The sequence below is a fragment of the Rhinatrema bivittatum genome, chromosome 10 (genome assembly GCF_901001135.1).
Source record: "Rhinatrema bivittatum chromosome 10, aRhiBiv1.1, whole genome shotgun sequence".
Classification (NCBI taxonomy): domain Eukaryota; kingdom Metazoa; phylum Chordata; class Amphibia; order Gymnophiona; family Rhinatrematidae; genus Rhinatrema; species Rhinatrema bivittatum.
Genome location: NC_042624.1, coordinates 99566528 through 99584498, shown reverse-complemented (window position 1 = coordinate 99584498; position 17971 = coordinate 99566528). Strand labels below are relative to the sequence as shown.

The following is a 17971-nucleotide window of genomic DNA, read 5'->3' as shown; positions in this document are numbered from 1 at the left end:
ATTTAAAAAAAAAAATATGCACATAAGTGTATAAGCATGTTACTCCCTCTGAAGAGGAGTTGTAACTTTGCACAAGTTAATGGATGTGTGAAATGAATGGAGGCACTGCCTAGTGATTAGAGCAGCAGGCTGTGAATCAGGGAAGCCAGAGATCAAGTCCCTCTGCTGCTCTGTGACACCTTGGGAACCTATCACCCTTCATGGCCTCAGGTACTAAAACTTGGATTGTGAGCCTCCTGGGGTGAGGGCAGTATCTGCAGCACCTGAACGTAATCCACTTTGCCTAAAGGTAGAATACAAATCAAATAAATAAATAATAAAAGCTAGATTGGCTCAAACTGATCTGCCACTGGAGTCTTAAAATATTCCCTGGCAAAACATGTACAGTAAATGGGAAAGATAAGCTTCATGGGAGAAACTATTTAGAACAGGGGTGGCCAAATCCACAGCCCTCAAGAGCCAAAACAGGCCTGGTTTTCAGGATATCCACAGTGAATATGCATAATAGATACTTGCATACAACTGAGGCAAGGCATGCAAAGCTCTCTCATGCATATGCAGTGTGGATATCCTGAAAACCAGGCCTGTCTGTGGCTCGAGGACTGGAGTTGGCCATCCCTGTTTTAGTACATTCAATCCTATATCAGATTAGATAGTATCTAGTAAAGTCAGAAAAATAATATTACTAAACAACACTTGTCAGCTTTAAAAGATAGCGGCAAAGTATATATTTATTTTATCTTAGATTTACAAACTGTTTCATTTTAGGATCTTCATCGCCAGCTCGCCCAGCTACGCCACTGGCTAGCTGTAGTACCACTCCTCCTCCCCCACCTCCGCGCCCTCCGTCTCGGCCAAAGTTGCCTCCTGGGAAGCCTGCAGTTGGTGATGTGGTAGGTTGGCCTTTTCTCATGGGTTGCAATGGGTGCATGACTCCATTCTAAACTGAATGTGATGAATAGCATCCAGCCCGTGCCGAGTGTGTAATCCCGCCTAATGGCAGAACGAAGAAAAAAAAATGCCTGTTTGGCACTTATTAGGTCTTTAAATGGAATCAGCTGACACCCTTTGCAAAGAATGATGCCATCATAGGTGGATTTTTCCAATACTCAAAGTTGGCAAGTGCCTATGGGGCTTATTTTATGTCATCAGTTGCAGTGTCTCACCTTCTATGTGGGGGTGGGGAGAAGGGGTGTTTGGAGGCAGCCAGCTGTCCACATACCCAAGGGAAGCCAGGGATTTAAATTCTGGAGACCGCACCTTCAAAAGGATATAAACAGGATGAAGTTGGTCCAGAGGGTGGCTGCTAAAATTGTCAGTGGTCTTTGATCTAAGGCATGTGGGGATAGATTAAAGATCTAAACATCTATACCCTAGAGGAAAGGTGAGATAGGAGAGACATGATGGAGACATTTAAATATCTCAAAGGTTTCCATGCACAGGGTCAGGCCTCTTTCAACTGAAAGGAGGTTCTAGTACTAGAGGTCATGGGATGAGGGTGAAAGGGTAGGCTGAAGAGTAATTTTAGGAGATATTTCTTTACAGAGAGGGTGATGGATGCATGGAACAGTCTCCCAGTGGAAGCGATAAAGACAAAAACTATGTCCAAATTCAAGAAAGCAGGAGATAAATACAGGGGATCTCTAAGGGAGTGATGGGAATTATAAAGTTAAATTAATTGGGCAGATCGGCAGACTAGATAGGCCATACAGTCTTTTTCTACCATCATGTTTCTATGTAAATCCATCAGTTCCTCAGGAAATTAGAATAATTCCCATTTGTTTAAGACTGTTGATTCATTCTAAACACTGTGAATGGTGCTCATTAATGGACCTTTATAAGGGGAGTGAATTGTAAATTTTGCTAAACAGATCTTTTTTTTTTTTCCTCTTCAACACAACAAACAAGTCAACCGTACACATTAACAGTGACAGAAAAATAACATCTCTCTAAGAAAAGCTAGTTAACATAAATATAATATGGGAACCTTATTGCTAACTTACTTTTGACCTTCCATTATTTGTGTTTTTTTTCTACAGTCACGGCCGTTTAGCCCTCCTATCCACTCCTCCAGCCCTCCTCCAGTAGCACCATTAGCTCGTGCTGAGAGCACGTCTTCCATATCTTCCACCAACTCCCTGAGCGCAGCCACAACTCCCACAGTTGGTAAAAACAAAACAATTCTCTTTTCTTATCTGTTCTAAGAATTGAGCCTTGATGAACTCTTACAGTGCTGAATCCTTCTGTTTTCTTTAATCCTTATTGTGCCTTCTTAATGTAATTTTACAGCAGAGAAAATAGACAATATCTGCTCTGCGTAACAATATGTGCTCCACGCTTATTTTTCTTAACTATTACTGTATGACTTTACTATAACAACACATGGGCAAATAAGCAGGTTGCTACTTGAGCAAGATTGTTTCTAAAGCAGACATGGAGCCAGTTCAGTTTTGTATGCTTCCAGATGGTTTTTTTGCTCTTCAGTAATCAGGCTATTAATTTTTAAGACTCTGTGTGAAAGATCGAGGTAATACAAAGTGTGCTGCAGTCACTCCTAGATATGGTTTGCTTATTGAGCTGGTAACATTTCATGGTGGCATTCAGATAAATTTGTAATTCTTTTGCTGGTCTATTCTTTGGAGGGGAGCGAGGGTTATGTTTACATCCCTAAGTCTCTCTCCATGATGTCTGCTCTCTCTGTAGCTTATCTCTTGCTGAGGCTCCTGGGGTATAGTAGTGTACTCTGAAATTAGCTAGGGATTAGTCAAAAGGAGGTATTCTCTTTTATCAGATTAGATATGACAAATCTCTAATGACTTTATTCATGAACAATTTATTTCTTGCTCAAACTCACAACCTGCACAGAGGCCTTCCCTGTGCAGATTTCAACAGGCTGATGCAACATAAAAGTATGAAAAAATATGTGCCCAAACTGGGCGCACTTTTTTTTTTTTTTACGCACGCGCATCCTCTTCTCCTAGGTGCCCGATGCAATACCCAAATGAGCTGCCATGCTAAATTTCTGCGTCCCTAGCGCTCTGCATCAGGCAGCGCCCACAACAGTCTGGCCGGAGCTCCCTCCTCATTGGCAGGGCTGTACCTGATTGGTCCTTTTCACTGACACTGACAGTAAATGGACTAATTGGCAGTCAGTGAAGGAGTGAATAAATGAATATTAAGTGTCCGGCTACAGCCCCGATACCCCTTTCAACAACTCACCCCTAGGAGGCTGCTTCTCATGCTACTCCGGTCCTCGAAGCAGCAGCAGGCAGCTTTTAACTCAGCAACTGCGGTGCAAATTCCTGCCCCAGCTGCCGGCATTACCCGCTCTCTCAACCTTGAAATTTAGGGGCCAATCTCCTCTCCTTTGCACTAAGATGCAGCCTCTCTATTGAGGGTTGCTTGATTTTAAATAATCCCTAACGCACCCTTGACCTGCAGCAAGACTTAACCCCAGCTCCAGGCTGGCATTAAATTTGCCACATTAGAAAGGGTGCATTAGCCAAGCGGCAATTTTCTAAATCTGTTTTCTGCACTGGGGTAATAGCTAATAGCCTCATCTACATGGCATTTATATGTGATGAGCGCTGTTAGCTAAGCGCTTTTTGGCCGCACTAATCCCATTATTGCATCGGAGTTTTTCTAACGCGTCCAAAACACGCATCTGAGGGTTTAGCTGTGCACAATGCTGGGCACGCTGTATTGCATCGGCCTGAATATCAGGATAGTGAAGGCAAAGAAGACAGGAAGAGAGTTGTAACGAGTAGAAAAAAGGCAAGAATAATGATTGATAAGTAAACAACGGACACATAAGAAATGCTATGCTGGGTCAGACCAAGGTCCATCGAGCCCAGAATTCTGGCTCTGACAGTGGCCAAACCAGGTGACAAATACCCATCAGATCCCCAATAGTTGATCTTTTTCTTGTATCTCATTCCCAGAAATAAGCCCTGGCTTTCCAGAGTATACCTGGCTAACGACTTTTTACAGGCTTTTTCTTCAGGAACTTGTCCAATCCTCTTTTGAACCCCACTATATTAGGTGCTTCAACCACATCCTCCAGCAACAGATTCTACAGCTTGATTGTGCTCTGAGTGAAAAAAATACTTCCTATGATTTGCTTTAAATCTACCAGTTGCTAGTTTCATAGACTATCCTAGTCCCAGTGTTGTTTGAAAGGTTAAATATTCCCTATTTACATGTTCCACCCCTCATAGTTAGAATGAGCCCTGGGCAAATGTAAATTGCAAGCCAGTGACCAGCACTGACACTAGTTGTGGTCCCTTACCTAGGTAATGTTTGCCATGGACTTTTATTAAATGTGCTAAGTTCAAATACACATTTTTTCAGCTTCAGAAATGCATATGTTCTTGTGCCGTTTACATTTTCAAAAACTAGCATACAATACTTGCTCTAGTCATACGAGGAAAGTCGCCAATAGACACATCACTCTCACTGCTCCAGATTACTTTTTGGAATTACGTTCGATATAAGATGCAATTCATACTCTCGAAAGAAGAAGGACTTATGTTGAAAATTATTTTCTCCTTGATTCATGCCTTGGCATAACCCAAGAGAACTGTTGTTCCTTCCCTTATGTCTCTACTGTGCAGAATTGTCAGGAAACTAGACAGACATTCTCACGGTGACTCCCTGATATAGGCTTTATAGAGGTTTAGAGCAGCGTTTCCCGACCTTCTCTCATCCAAGGCACACCTACAGTAACAAAAAGGTTGGGTGGCACACCAACCTCCACACAGCAGCAGAACAGATATGGAAAGGACTCAGATGGCCATAAGAAGAGCTAGGAAAGCACCAAAAGCTCAAGTCTCGCCTTCAGATTTTAAGAGGAAGCAAAACACCTTGTCATGACGCCCCAGCTCCCTCCATATACAAGCACAGGAAAAGGTGCAGGCAGCCAGTTAGTGAATCAGTTACTTCGGCTGCCGCATGGAGCTGCCAGAGCTCCTTCGCTCCTGCTGCTCCCAACACTCAACCTGAGTCTCATCCAGTGCTCAGTGCATGCTCTCCCCCTCTCACTCAGCCTGGGGGTAAGACAAGGATTGAAGGACTCAAAGATGGGAAGATGAGGAGATGCTGTGTGCATTATGGGGTGAATTTTCAAAACATTACATGTATAAAAATTAGCAATATGTGCACGTAAGTAGCATGGACTCGAGTAATCCCAATCTTATAAATATCAAAAATACACGTGTACTTTATGGTTCTCATGCACAAGTACGCACATAAAAATTGGGCAGACTAGGGACGTTCCTGGCCAAGGCCAACATTTACATGCGTAAATTGCTATTTTAAAAGACACACGTGTAAATTTGGTAACTTATTTGTATAATTGTACACCTGCTAATTTCTTATGTAAGTGATATCAAATGTATTTATTGTGTACTATTGGCTGGGCAGGAGGTCTGGGTGAACGGTGGGGAGGGGGGCGGCGGAATTCAGTCTGAAGAACCAGGAAGTCTCGATAACCTGGTCAAGGACAGGGCAAACTGGTGGAGTAATCGGTAAACTGGTAAATTACATTTACGCGTGCATGTTTTAAAATAGATCACTTCCGTGCATAAATCGGGATGTACGAGAGCAAGTCCTATTTTATTTTCGCACGAAAAATATTCACGTGAATATTTTTAAATTAGGTAGAAATACGTGCTTTCAATGCATTGCATGTGTTCGTAAAAACCCGTAGGTTATAAAATAAGATTGTAAGTCTACGCACGGCCATTTGCGCACAGTTGTTTGAAAGCTATCCTCCCTGTTTTTTGCCCAAGGTGGAGCCCAGCTCTCCGTGCTGGCCATTAATTACCACACTCTAGGGCTCGTGCTGTAGCCAGGAAGAGGAGACATCCATGCTTACAAGTGTCCTCAGAAAGGAGCCCCAACAAGTTTAAGAGCAACTGCTAGTCTCTCTTTTGCTGCACATTGCTGGGAGCAGAGTTTATTTGTTGGCCTGGATCTGAGCATCAGGCAGGGGTGACTTTTCTGTGGAATACCTGATCAGGTCTGAAGACCAGGTGAGGAAAACACTGGTTTAGAGATGAGTTAAATATCCAGAAACAGCAAGAAAACTCCAAATAAAAAGCTTTTAGCTGGACAAGCACTGGGATTTGAAAATCCCACTTGTATGACTACTCATGACATAGCCGGAGCTTTTAGCAGGCCGAAAACCTATCTGGCTATGTCAGGGCAGTCCATAGGGATTCTAGGGTAGAGCAGCATTATCTGGCTAACATAGCCAGATAAATTTAGGTCAGTCATAAAGCAGTCTTAAAGTCAGTTAGATTAATTTATTCATCTAACTTTAAGATAGCTGGGTATATTCAGTGGCACACTCATGCCATTGACTGTTCCAGTTAAGTTAGTCTGATAAGTTTATCTGGCTAACTTTCCTAGCTGGCCGGTGGCTGAATATGGAGCTCTATGTTTTCAATCAAAATATCCCATGATTCCACAATGCTGCTCAGTAATTTTGTATCTCTTGTTGAGCCAAACCAGTGTCTCTCAAGCCAGCCCTGTGGTACCCCCAAGCCAATCCAGTTAGCCATAATGAATATGCATGAGATACATTTGCATGCACTGCCTCCAGACTGTCTAAGGGGCACTCCCGGACTGGTTTCAGACACACTGAGGCAAATAACACGAGTAACCACACAAGCACCCTGGTAAAACTAAAGATAGCATCTTTTTACAGATCCCCAACAACCTTTAAAGAGGCATTATCTTCTCCTTTTTCCTGCTGGTTATGCCTTTCCCTATGAAGCCCAGCATCCTTCTGGTTCTGGCCACTGCCTTATGAAATTCTTTTACTAACTTGAGTTCAGACACTGTGATCCTGGGGTTGCTTTCCTAGTTGGTGCAATCAGCTCTTCACCACCTATTGCATACTGCTCCCATAGTTTCTGCAATCCAAGTGCATGCCTCTGCACTTTTTTAGTATTGAATCTTAACTATCAAGTACCAAATCACTACTGTGCAGACTGGAAGGCCATTTTGGTCTTTATCTACTATCATTGACCATGTTACTATGTAAAAGTGTCATATGCTGAAAAAAAAAAAAAGATTATTTGGGCAGATCAGGGAATATTCATTTCTGTCTCCTGGAGAGTTACTGCAATGCATAATTGGTTGCACACCTCCAGATTTTGCAGTCAACAGGCTATAGTAAACCACATAGATCAAATAATGATGGAACATGGAATTTTACTTCCCACTCTTTTCCTGGATTCAGGTGTCATTAACATGACATAGCTTGAATTTGAAACTGGTATTTTTTAAAGTGTATATAGTCACTACATTAATTATTTGCTGGCATATCTTAAAAGATTGGGCAGTTTGAGGTCCATATTCAGACAGTTATCTGGCTAACTTTAGAGGCATATTCAACAGTGCAACTGTATTATTGAATATAGCTGGCTACCTTAAAATTAGCCGGCTAACTTCCAGAAGTGTGGCACGAGAGAGAGAGAGAGTGATTAGTGCATGTATTTTTTGCTATGCTAATAGGTATTGATATGTTTTGCATCTCATTACCTCTTTAGCACAGTTTTGCGTTAAAACTCACACAAGCTAATTTACGCAAAACATTAAAGGCGCTGTTAACTCACATAAAATAGATTGCGCACTTTAACTGCTCTCTTAATGCGCATTAACACTTATAAAAGTATTAGCTCGCTTTAGTACATTGGTCCCAAAATGTGTATGCCACATTGGCAAGGGTTTTCTCCAGGTTAATTCTGAAGTAAAATCATTTTCAACTAACATTTTTCTGCTTCTTCCAAGTTTAATTTTTCTGCCACTCTCGTGGCAAAGCATCAACAAAATACCTGTATTTTCTGCTAACCTGCTGATCTCCGAAGCCTTTGACAGTGCACTTCCCATTCGCTTTTACCCATGCAATGAATGTTAATAGCATTCTATTCAGAGTTTTCATGTTAATCATGCTCGATAGCATTGTAGCAACACTAATCATGTCAAGGAAGTGGGAAGAGTAGTCACTGAATGGCGATATGCTCGAATGTGTGTTATGTAAGGATGAAGAAAATGAACCTAAATTAACTTTTGTTTTTGAATGAAAATGATTCTGGCAGTGACTGAATTGCATTATTTTATATTTGACAGAATAACTTTCTTTGGAATTACCATTTAAAGAGAGAGTGTAAATCAGTCAGTTTTGCCCATGCGTGTTGTTAAAGCTTATTCTGATTACCTGCATGGTAGATAAGTGTTTCTAGCCACTTCCATAGGAAAAGAAATTCATTTTAACCCAAATAAGCCCTCTGTGCTTTCACAGTCTGCTTCTCCTTTCTGTCTATACCAAAAGCAAAGCTGTGTGCTTCCAGTCTCATTCACCTTTTCCATCAAAGGCTTGCAGTGCCTGTTCCCTGCCACCTACTAAGATAAATGACCTGCTCTGTGACTCACACTGTATCCTTCTCTCTCCCTCTCCTTAACCTTTCCCATCCTGCTTCAACTCCTGGCCACACAGAGAGTGAGCAGCCTTCCCTCGTATGGTTTGACAGAGGAAAGTTTTATTTGACTTTTGAAGGTAAGTAATACATAGAATACCAGCTCCTAAACTCCCCTCCTCCTCCTTCTCCCATGAGCTCCTCAAGTTATTGTGTCTTTCCATCAAAAGACTTTGGACGCTCTGTATGAAATGCCATGCTTACGTAGACGTGATAGCAGTAGTAATTTTGATTTGATCTGCACATGATTGCTTCCTCCAAATGTTACTGCATATATACATTCACATATATGTTACTGCTATCATATGATAAAAAAATATTTCTTACTTTTTGTTAAGAAAAATACTTGAATAAACTTTTTTTTTTCAAATGTCTGTATCACAAGAATAGTCATTAAAAGTCAAAGTAATATGAAGTACTTGAAAAACTGCTCTAAGAAAAAAAAATACATTTTTAGTTATCAAAATGTATTTTTTAGCAAGGTGTCTCTACCATTTTGAAAATGTCTAATTTATAGTCTGCCTTTGGTGACTGCTCAGTCACTTCAAAGTGGATTACATTCAGGTGTTGTAGTTATTGCCCCTTCCTCCTCAAAGGGCTTAGAAAAATGGAGAGTGAAGTGACTTCCCAAGGTCTGAAGGCGCATCAGCAGGATTTGAATCCTGGCTTTCCCGATGCACAGCCTTGTGCCACTCACCACTAGGCCACTCCTCCAAGCAAAACCTTGAAAAGTTAAAAGAAAAATAAACACACATAAATCTATGTGAACTGAATAAAAAATGACATGTTAAGTACTTATAAAATGAATGGAAATGTAAAGGTTTTATATTTTCATTCACAAATATGTACTCGAACGGTCGTGTCAGCTGACTCTGGACTTAAAGCAAGAGCATTGGGCAAACAATAGTCTGCTAGCAGTAAAACAAAATGTATTAGGTCGCCCTTTTTGTTCTGATGTGCTCACCTCACACCTGTATTTTCTAAGCCCCTGCTACTTGGTCATTCCCACCATCGAGAGGCTAAATTAACCTGGGCTCTGATGCACAAGGGTTGCGAATGCAGGATAATATTTTCTTACCAACAGTCTTCCAGATTTTTACTGACAGCTTGACTGTTTGTTATGGGTACACATTTTATTGTTGCCATTTTTTGCACAGCTGGATTTTACTGGGAGCAAACAGCCCTTGGGTTACTTTTCCTTTGAAAATTCACATGGCATAAAACCACTCAGACAGACATGTGCATTCTGTACCTGCTTCTTCTGGACAGGGGGCTGAGGGAATTGTGCACAGGCTCTTGAAATGATCATCATTTCCTCCCCTGAAGGAACACTCCTCTTTTTAATGCAGCTGAAAGGGCCTGCACAGTGAACATCGCATGGATGTCTAGCCAGACCGAGGGAGGGCAGTTTTCAGAGAGGCCAATGCAGGAGTAAATCCCACTCTCCTTACATAAATAGCTTTGAAAATTGTACTGACCTTGCCGCTCTGAGTGCCGACCTAGTCCTCGACTCCTAAGTAGTGCAGCCTCGCAGATCCTTGAGTTCGTTGCACCAGGGACATGGGGAGAGCTCATGACGTTTTTACAACCAGGGTGGGAGAAAGTCTCCCCGGGTCCCGTAGAATGGGGGCAGCATCACCTGCAAGGCCAAATTAGACAGAGGTTGCCTCCAAAAAAAAAATAAAGAACAATCCACACCAGTATTGTGCTCCAAACAGAAAGAAGTTTATTTAAAAAAAATTAACCAGGCAAAGTTCACCTCAAAAATAGTACAGTTCAGCAGTTACAAAAAGCAAGTTCAAAACAAAGTCTAAACAATCCCAGTCAAAGGAAAGCACCTGGTCGCCAAAAGTCTCCCCAATCTTTCACAATGCACGGTTCTTATGCAAAGTAAGTCTTTTCAATCCAGAAACGTATGCAAGTACTCACATCTCAAGGCGCTGCCCAAGACCAAGCTCCCAACTTTGTTGGTGGATGGAAGATCCTGGTTCCCTCCTGTCTTCCCAGTAGACGTTTCCCCTTGTCTTTCACTGATTTCAAGAACTGGAAACGTAAGGCAAAGCCAGAGCCCTTTGCTGTTCCTCCATCTCCCAGAACACCACCACAGGTTTTTCAACTTCAAAATTCTTCAACAAACCTCCCCAAGTGCCTCCTGGGAGGTGGTTTTATTCTCTCCAGATCTGAACCACCCTCTCCCTCCACTTAAGACATAATCAGCCCCTTGAACTTCCTCTGAACCTCCTTTGCCAGAGGATCACCCTCATGTTAATAGATAGAACACACTCCATCAAAGTTTCTCCATTTCAACTCACAGGCCCCACTCCAGTACACTGCTAGTTCACTTCTAGTGGCCAAGTAGGGGCCAATACATCCCTTTTCCATGATTTTCCTACCTGATGAAAGCACATTAAGAATGAAGCCACAATCTGACACAAACCAAATTGAATCTATAAAATAACTAAAAAGGTAGAAAGTATTTAAATTGAAATATATTAAAAGTTCATAAAAGGTTAAATATTTTAATTTGCCTTTACTTGTCATTCAGTCCAATTGCAGTACAAAATGGTGCACTTTATTTGAGGGTAATTTTGAGAGGGTAATTTTCAAACAGCCCACATAGGCTAAAGTCTGCAGATAATTTTTACCTCCAGACTTTAGCCAAAATATTCAAAGTGGATGTATCCCCTTTGGAAAACTTCCTGTGTGCGCCCAGAAACCTGAGCAGTGCAGATACACAAAGTACTACCTGCTCGAGAGGGTTTATATGCATCCTTTCAAAAATCCCTATCCCACCCCAGCTCTGACCCTCAGAATGCCTATGGAGTGTGCACATAAAAGTTTGCATTAAATTGTATTACACACATACCTGCTGCACATTTCTAGAAACTTTTGAGATGTGGTCACCCTGAGATTGCTGTTGATTAGTAGGGGAGGGTAGAGAGGAGAGAATAATGCATATCATGGCATCACAGAAACATAGAAACATGATGGCTTATCCAGTCTGCCTATCTACATCCACTGTTCAGCTGTACAACCCCCACCACTTCCTCAGATTCCTGGTCCTTGGTTCCATGCTTTCTTGAATTCAGATATTGTCCTCGCCTCCTTTGCTACCTCCTTGGGGAGGCAGTTCCATGCACCTACCATGCTCCTTGGAAAGAAATATTTCCTTAGATGAATCTAACCCCTTTCAACCTCATCCCATCAACTTTCTCTGTTCCAACCCTTCCCTGCTAATCCACACTATCTCCCCTCTGCCACCATCACCACCACTTATCTTTCCTACAAGGATGAACCCAGCATTCTCTGCTCCCACCCCCAAAAAAAAAATCACAGTTCACAGACTTGTGCACCCTTACTCTACCCTCGGCTGAGTCCCAATCACAGATGCAGTTTCTGCCCACATGCTGCCTGCAGTGTGTGCTCCAGGCTCACCCCTCCGCTACCTGGAGGTTTACTGAAGGGGGAGTGGCTGGAGCAGTAAACGGAAAAGCCCTCAGCTTTTCAGTGTTTCACCTGAGACCCAGCAATTGATGCAAATTTTCTGATTCTCTGGGGGAAATCCTGAGAGTTCCCAGGTATGACAGTGGGGCTATTTTGAAAGAGCCACTTACATGCAGAAAACCAGGTTTTATGCATGTTAAGGGCCTTTAAAAATCAGCCCCATATTCATATACTGTGCATTCCATTAAAAAGGTGCCTTCCATGAAAGCACTAGTGACTGTGAACTTGATGGGAGAAAGTAAATCAAATGTACTGGAGTCATTTAAAAAAAATAGTCATTCCTAGAGCTTGGAACTAAATAGCTTCTAGCTTTTGAAAATAGCTCCCATTCTTTTGATGTTTTTACAAAAATATAAAAGCTCAATTAATTAGAGGCAATAATGCCCTTCAAGCTCAGCACATCAACAGAATAAAAGTTAATCCTGGCTTCAAGTGAATAAACCATTTGCCATAGTTTTCACGGTTTTTTGTAATGACATGGTCAAGGTACACTAGTTTTCATATGCCTCATGCTTGGGGGGGGGGGGGGAGGGGTTGCTTCATGTAATTTAGCAGATGATTTTTATCAACATGATAACACCATTGACTAAATTCAGTGAGGTCAATATTCAGCCACCTTCTGGCTGTCTAACAGGCCGATACAGTACAGATGTGCTCCGGTGGAGCGCACTGTTAACCTGCAATTGGACCGCGTTTTCGACACGCTAGCGTTACCCCTTATTCAGTAAGGGGTCAAACACGCATCCAAGAGTCAATATTGCCCATTATAGTATCTTTGCAATTGAATAATCAGACAGTGAAAAAATGCATGTTGATGGCCCTATTAGGTATTCCCACGCGATTCAGAAAGGAAAATGTGCAGCCAAGCCGCACATTTTACTTTCAGAAATTAGCGCCTACCCAAAAGGTAGGCGCTAATTTCTCCGGGCACCGGGAAAGTGCACAGAAAAGCCGTAAAGTCTGCTTTTCTGTGCACCCTCTGACTTAATATCATGGCGATATTAAGTCGGAGGTCCCGAAAGTTACAAAAAGTTAAAAAAAAAAAATTTGAAGTCGGCCTGCGGCTTGAAAACCGGACGCTCAATTTTGCCAGCATCCGGTTTCCGAACCCATGGCTGTCAGCGGGTTTGAGAACCGACGCCGGCAAAATTGAGCGTCTGCTGTCAAACCCGCTGACAGCCACCGCTCCTGTCCAAAAAGAGGCGCTAGGGACGTGCTAGAGTCCCTAGCGCCTCTTTTTACTGCCGGCTCTAATTTGAATACTGAATCGCGCGCACAGGAGAGTGGCCTGTGCGCGCGCTGGGAGAGCCTGAATACAGAGAAACTCTCTGCTAACTGACGCTATAATTGGAGCTTACCTGTTTGTGAATACCTATTTTCTGAATGTGAATTAATTGAGAATAGACCTGAAGTTGCCTTTAACTATTATTAGACTTGCAAGTTTTATAACCTGTACTGCAGGAGAGCTTGCATCTTAGTTGAATCATTGGGGTGAAGAGAACCTGTATACTTGTATTATTCCTATTTCTAAATAAAGTCAAGCTTGAAACCTGAAAAGAATTATGTTCAATGTTTTCTGGAAAACTACTAAGTGTAGGTTCACTTGTACTTGAGCAGTTCACTGACCAATAAACTCAGAAGGCTCCAGCCCACTTCTGCCATGCAGGATCCGTGGTTTTCGACAGAGCCACAAAGTTGCCTACAGTTGTGTGAATTAGTTGTCTCTGGCCCAAAAACTGGCAAGACTCAGAGACTTCTGCTCTACAGAGGGTCCCAGTCTACCTGTGATCTCCAAACCAAACTGCACAACACCTTTAGGAGATTCTTCTTCTTTGCCATTGCCCTTTTCCTCCCTCCCAGTTATAGCCCTTTTAGGAAAGTCTTGGCCCATTGGACTCTGATCCTGTCCCACCTCTCCACTCCTCAACTTGTCAGACTTGAGGGGGAAAGGGGCAACTGCCCAGTTGCTATGTTGTGCCCATTTCCTTGCTACCCTGCTTGGGAGTTAGCTGTAAAAGAGAAGACGTTGAGTGTGGTCCTGTGTGACACAGCTTTGTTTATGTTTGTTCATTCTTGACCCAGCAATTTCCTGATGCCACTTTTTGGCTGCCAGTTCAGACAGAACAAGGGTTTCGTTTGGAACAACTTGGAGGTTCTTTTCCTATATTTTATATGCTCCCCTGCCCATCCCGTTCCTACTGCACCAAGAGGCTGAGATACAAAGAGGAGTAAAACTTTGCAAAGATGGCTTTGTGCACTAAATCAGCACTGCGTTCACTGTGTTCAGCATATGACTCCATCTTTTACTCCTTCACAAACAGTGACATTTTCACACACACAGTTTTCTGTGTGCACATTTTTATTTAATTCAATAGTTAATGAGCTGCTGCGATGCAAAAGCATGCAAATCAACTCATTAGCTATTTGTGTGTAGATTAACTATGTATGGAATTTGCTTCATGGATAAAATGTCACAAATTATATATATATATATATATGTATATATATATATATACATATATATATATACACACATACATATATACACACACACACACATATACACACCTCAATGAGATATAGTTTGTTTTGATTTTTTTACAAAATTCCCATAGAAAAATTGGGTGTGTTATATTTCTACCTGGCTTATTTCCATGCATTGAAAAATAGCATGTGAAATTTGCTGTACTGCACACATAATGGCAGTTTAGTACGTAAGCCTCCTAATCTGGTCATTGCAGTGATGGTTCTTACTGGCTGCCATGCACCAGGACTCCTTCTGGAACCCTGCAATCAGGAACCTTAAATCCAGCCAGTAGGATTTAAGGTTCATGATTGCAGGGTTCTGATTCCTACACTGAGAAGAGGTAGCATCTATTCCAGCCGAGCTACGCAAACTATAGAATTGCCAAGCCTTTTTCTTATGTAGAGAGACAAATAAGAGCAAAAAGACACACAGAGGAAAAGAGACACGGAGGCAGGTGAAGGAAAGAGAAAGGGCCAAGGGGAAGAAGGAGAAGGACATACGTATACGCAGGAGGAGGAGGGAAGGACAGTGATACACAAAGAGAACGTAGGCATAGAGAGAACAATTTAGAGCCATTTGCCCATAATGCAGGACAGGAAGCACAAGCAGAAGAAAAGAAAGCAAGGACTGGAATGGGGGAGATAGTAATAAGATGGGAGAGGAGGAAGGGAGGAAAGATTTAGGTAAGAGAATCAAATACAGTCAAGAAAGATGCTATAGGTACATTAGTATAACCAGGACAATGTTTGGCACTTTCTTGTGTAGCAAACAGCAGAGTGAATTCCTCTTACACGAAACAAAAGGGGCAAACACTAAAAGGCCCCCAAGTTTGGTAAGATGAGTGAAATTGTAAAAGTGAGGCCACCTTAATGTATGTCTAGATGTGATTTTAGATAGCGCTGGGGAGGATCCAGCTGTCATGGTGCATGTGGGTAGCAACGACATAGGAAGTTGCAGGAGGGAGTGCTGAAGGTTAAATTTAAGCTTTTAGGTAGGAAATTGAAATCCAGAACTTCCAGGGTTGCATTCTCGGAAATGCTCCCTGTTCTGCACACAGGCAGGTTGAGCTCTAGAGTCTCAATCCTTGAATGAGATGATGGTGCAGGAAAGAGGACTTTTAGATTTGTTAGGAACTGGTGAATATTTTGGGAAAGGGGAAGTCTATTCTGTTGAGGAGGACTCCACCTTAACCAGGGTAGAACAAAACTACTGGTGCTAACATTTAAAAAGGAGAAAGAGCAGCCTTTAAACTAGATCAGGGGGGAAAGCCAAAAGTCACTCAGAAGCACATGGCATATTCGTATTCATAAATGATCTGGAAAAGGGAACAAGCTAAGTGATTAAAATTTACAGATGAGACAAAATTATTCAAACAGCAACAGATTGTGAGGAATTGCAGAAGGACCTTGCTAGACTAGAAAACTGGGCATCTGAAAGGAAGATGAAATTTAATGTGAAAAAGTGCAAAATGATGCAGATAAAGAAAAATAATCCCAACTACAGGTACACAATGCTGGGTTACATATTAGGAGTCACCACCCAGAAAAAAAAAGACCTTAGCGTCCTTGTGAACAATACATTGAAATCTTCAACTCAGTGTGTAGCATTGGTCAAAAAAGCAAATAGAATGTTAGTAATTATCTGTAAAGGAATAAAGAATAAAACCAAAATATATCATATTGCCTCTGTCTCAATCTAGGGTGTGACTGCATCTTAAGTGTTGTATGCAGTTCTGGTCACCCAATCTCGAAAAAGACAGGAATTGAGAGAAGTGTGGAAGGCAACAAAATGAAGAGAATGTACTAGCTCCCCTATGATGAGAGGCTACACAAGTTAAGGCTCTTCATCCTAAAAAGAGAGGGCCAAGAGGGAACATGATAGACATTTAGAAAATCATGAGTGAGGTGGAACGGGTAAATAAAGGTCAATTATTTACCTTTCTAAATAATACTAAAACTAGCGACCGGAAGGTCTAAAAGAAATCATAGACAGTACGTTTTCCACTTTTCACACAATCAAGCTGTGGAATCTGTTGCCAGAGGATATGGTTGAGGTAACTACAATAGCAAAGTTTAAAAGAGATTTGGACAAGTTCATGGTGGAAAAGCCTATAATAGACAGGCAGACTAAAGAAAGCTCTTGTTATCCCTGGGAGTGAGTAACAGGAAAAAGATCTAATTTATGGGATCTATCACATACTTGTGACCTGGATTGGCCTATGTCATGGACCTTTGGTGTGACTCAGCATGGCACATCTTATTTTCTTATGTTATTCTGATCCGTCAATGCCGACGTCCCTTTGCCCTTACTATGTCACAGGGGCTACCGCCGCCATTGGTCGACCCCAGTGATATAGTGAGGGCAAAGGGCCGTCGGTGCCATTTTGACTACTGGCAGCCGACAGCCCAAGTCCAGGAGATCGCTCCCATACCGCTCCTGGACCCCCGCTGGACCACCAGGGACTTTTGGCAGGTCTTGGGGGGGTCAGGAGGGTGGGGGTTGTAGTAAATTAATTTTGGAGGTCTTGAGGGGCGACAGGAGGGTGGGGGATTTTGTTAGATTTTTACTTTTTTATTAAAGATTTGTCTGCGAGCCAGATGCAGCCATCAAAAGAGCCATATCTGGCTCCCGAGCCATAGGTTCCTGACCCCTGGTCTAGAGCAATGATTGCAGCAGCTGCAGTCAAGTAATCCCGCTTCACGGCAAGGAGGATTTATTTTGCTTTGTATACAGCGTAGGTAGTTGGATGTCAACAGCACATGCTCACTGGTCTGCACAGAAGCAGAGACTCCAAATTGTCAAACTATGAAACCCATGGGCATAACTGTCTGCTTCCAGAAAATGGTGTTGCACTATGCATTTTATTTGCTGATGTTTGTTGCACCTTATATTGTCAGTAAGAAGCTGAGTATGGGATAGCTTTGAATTGGACGAAATAAAAATGAGCATTCAATGTCTGGTGGTTTTATAGTGTGGGCTATTGATAGAAGGCACCTATTATTACTTGCATTTCAATCTTTGAGATCCCATAGGCATATTAAAGGTAGCGATAGGCGAAGATCATACCAATACATCTGATAGCAAATGAAAAAATATTTTTTTCACTTTTCTTTTCGCAGGCTTTATTCTTTATTACATGTATTTATGTTTTGGTGTTGCCATTCATTTTTTTCTATTTTATATAGTGTGACAGACAGATGAGGATTTTACTTTTTATCTTTTTTTTTGTGGTAGTATGTGTGCATGTCTGTATGTATGTTTATTCACTGGGTTTTTCAGATGTGTCATATTCAATGAGAAAATTCATTAGATTTTTCCCAGCAAATCTGGGAAAAATTTGACTAGATGCCATGCGGATTCACCATGGATTCGAGATTCATAGAATCCACATCAAACTGTCAGTGGTGAATCCCACAGATAGGTGAATAACTCAAAATTGAATGCAGATTTAGCAATT

At 41.9% G+C, this 17971-nt stretch overlaps 1 protein-coding gene across 1 annotated transcript in view; it reads left to right on the top strand.

The window, feature by feature from the left end:
* The window catches only part of SGIP1 (SH3 domain GRB2 like endophilin interacting protein 1), a 174041-nt gene that overhangs the window by 128126 nt on the left and 27944 nt on the right, over positions 1-17971 (top strand). The window contains exons 15-16 of the mRNA XM_029618232.1: positions 769-893; positions 2040-2166. Of these exons, the coding sequence (XP_029474092.1) occupies positions 769-893; positions 2040-2166 (252 nt within the window). The remainder of the gene's footprint in view (positions 1-768; positions 894-2039; positions 2167-17971) is intronic.